Source organism: Nanorana parkeri, unplaced genomic scaffold (genome assembly GCF_000935625.1).
Source record: "Nanorana parkeri isolate BGI_ZX_2015 unplaced genomic scaffold, ASM93562v1 scaffold1157, whole genome shotgun sequence".
In the NCBI taxonomy this organism is placed as follows: domain Eukaryota; kingdom Metazoa; phylum Chordata; class Amphibia; order Anura; family Dicroglossidae; genus Nanorana; species Nanorana parkeri.
This window is the reverse complement of record NW_017307425.1, coordinates 155,852-158,035: the sequence shown is the minus strand read 5'-3', so window position 1 is coordinate 158,035 and position 2,184 is coordinate 155,852. Positions and strand designations below refer to the sequence as shown.

Here is a 2,184-nt window from a genome sequence, read left to right as displayed (position 1 = left end):
AAAAAAAAAATTTAAAAAAAAAAAAAAAAAAAAAGTTGAAGCGAGAGAACAGGTTAACTTTAACCCACAAGAACCAATCAGAACGCATCTTGCATTGGGTTGACATCAACAGGATTAATATTGAGTTACTGAGATGCTGTATAACCTTTTTTACCTTGAAGAAAACAATAATCAATCTCTGTCCCATAGGTATTTTTACTGCGGGGAACTATCAATCCAGTTAAGCCAAACCATCGCACTGCATCGGCTGGCCAGCAAGTACCATGTCTCAGCTCTTCAGAGAGGTGTCACAGAGTACATGAAGACCCATCTGGCCAGCGAGTCATCCCAGGGCCATGTGGTGAGTTGGTACCATTATGCAGTAAGCATGAGTGATGAAGTACTTCAGGAGAGCTGTCTAAAGTTTCTGGCCTGGAACCTTTCCACTGTGATGATCAGCAGCGAATGGGCAACCGTGAGTGAAGACCTTATGGTGTCCCTTGTACAGCGCTCTGACCTTGTTCTGCAGAGTGAGGTGGAACTCTTTAGCGCTGTGGAAGAGTGGATCAATAGGAACAGCCCAAATGCTTCCATTATTGAGAGGGTTCTGAGATCCATCAGGTACCCAATGATCCCTCCGCACCAACTCTTCCAGATCCAAAAAAAGTCAGGCCTGCTGGCCACCTACAGTAACTTTATCCAGGATCTTCTATTCCAAGCTTTCCAATTCCATTCATCTTCTCCACTACATTTCGCAAAGTATTTTGATGTCAACTGCAGCATGTTCATTCCTCGGAATTATCTCTCTTCATACTGGGGTTCCCAATGGATCATCAACAATCCAGCAAGGGACGACCGAAGCCTCAGCTTTCAGACGCAACTAGGCCCGAGCAACCATGACTCCAGCAAAAAAATTACCTGGAATGCACTTTTTTCTCCACGATGGCTTCCCGTTAGCCTCCGACCGGTCTACTCAGAGGCTGTTTCCAGCTCTTCCCAATCCAACCGCCTCGAAGAAGGGAAACCAAGGCTAGTGGTGACTTCAGCCATGAGCGGTCTAGATATCGCCGGAGTTACCTTCCAGAAAACTGTGCTTGTTGGAGTGAAGAGACAGCACGGGAAAGTGTTTGTGAAGCATGTGTACAATGTCCACCAGAGCACCGATGAGTTTTCGGACTTCCTGGCCCACGCCGACCTGCAGAAACGCACCTCAGAATACCTGATCGAGAACTCTCTGCATTTCCACATTATCATCAAGCCCATCTACCATTCCCTCATCAAGGCCAAGTGATACACACCTGGGGTGAAGAGCCACCTAACCTTGCCACATGATGACCATTAAGGTAGCCAAGCTTACCAGCAAGGTGGAGAACTAGAACGGCTAGACAAGCCACACAGAGAGTATGTTTGACAACAATGTAACAATAAAAGGACTACAGATCTTCAACTGTATACCGAATGTAACAATGCAGAGATATTCCTTGAGCAAATTCTGGTATCAAGGCCCAGGCAACTATCCTGCTTTGAGCATGTACCTCCTGTCCCCTACAAAATTTAGTAGCACTACTTTATCTGATCCTTACCAGTGCAGCACGTGCCACATGGGGCTGCAACAAACTGACGCAATACTGATCCAGCTACCAGAAGAATGGTTTTGAAGTCTAGAATATACAGTAGTTCTGCTATAAAAATCTAGGGCAACAAGCCAATGCAATTTAGGGATTGTTCACAATTATCACCTGCTGAAACCTAGAGGCAATTGTACTCCAGAATCCACCTCCTTTCTCATTTTTCGTGATGAAATACATATTTCTGGACTCTCCAACCATTGATGTGGTGGCCTTGTTTTCTCGAACTCCTGGATCTTTCTTGAGATGTTCCCTTTGTGTTTCAATGGCAATTGGAAGTTCTGCTAGTTGCCAGCCCCCTGCCCTCCGACACAAATGGCTTTACAATTCGTCTGTTACCTCCATCCAGGGCCGGTGCTAGGATTCTTGCCTACACAGGCAAGGTGCATTTTTGCGCCCCCCTCCCCCCTCTAAAAACAGGGCATTTTGACAAGTACTTGTACTTGTCAAAATGCCACGATGTTTGCGCTATGGTTTTTGTGTTTTTTTCACTTACCTTCGGCGCGGGAGAGCAGCGGCGAGTCAGCTCTGGTCCGGTGGGAGGAGCTCCAGGTGGGGTCCTAATTTAGCTGGCCGG

General features: G+C 46.5%; 1 protein-coding gene across 1 annotated transcript in view; it reads left to right on the top strand.

Annotated features, from left to right (window-relative positions):
* BTBD17 (BTB domain containing 17) overlaps positions 1 to 1,374 on the top strand; it is a 12,632-nt gene extending 11,258 nt beyond the window's left edge. Inside the window, exon 3 of the mRNA XM_018568231.1 lies at positions 190 to 1,374. Coding sequence (XP_018423733.1) covers positions 190 to 1,270 — 1,081 coding nt within the window. The 3' untranslated portion in view covers positions 1,271 to 1,374. The remainder of the gene's footprint in view (positions 1 to 189) is intronic.
* The last annotated feature ends 810 nt before the right edge of the window (positions 1,375 to 2,184 follow it).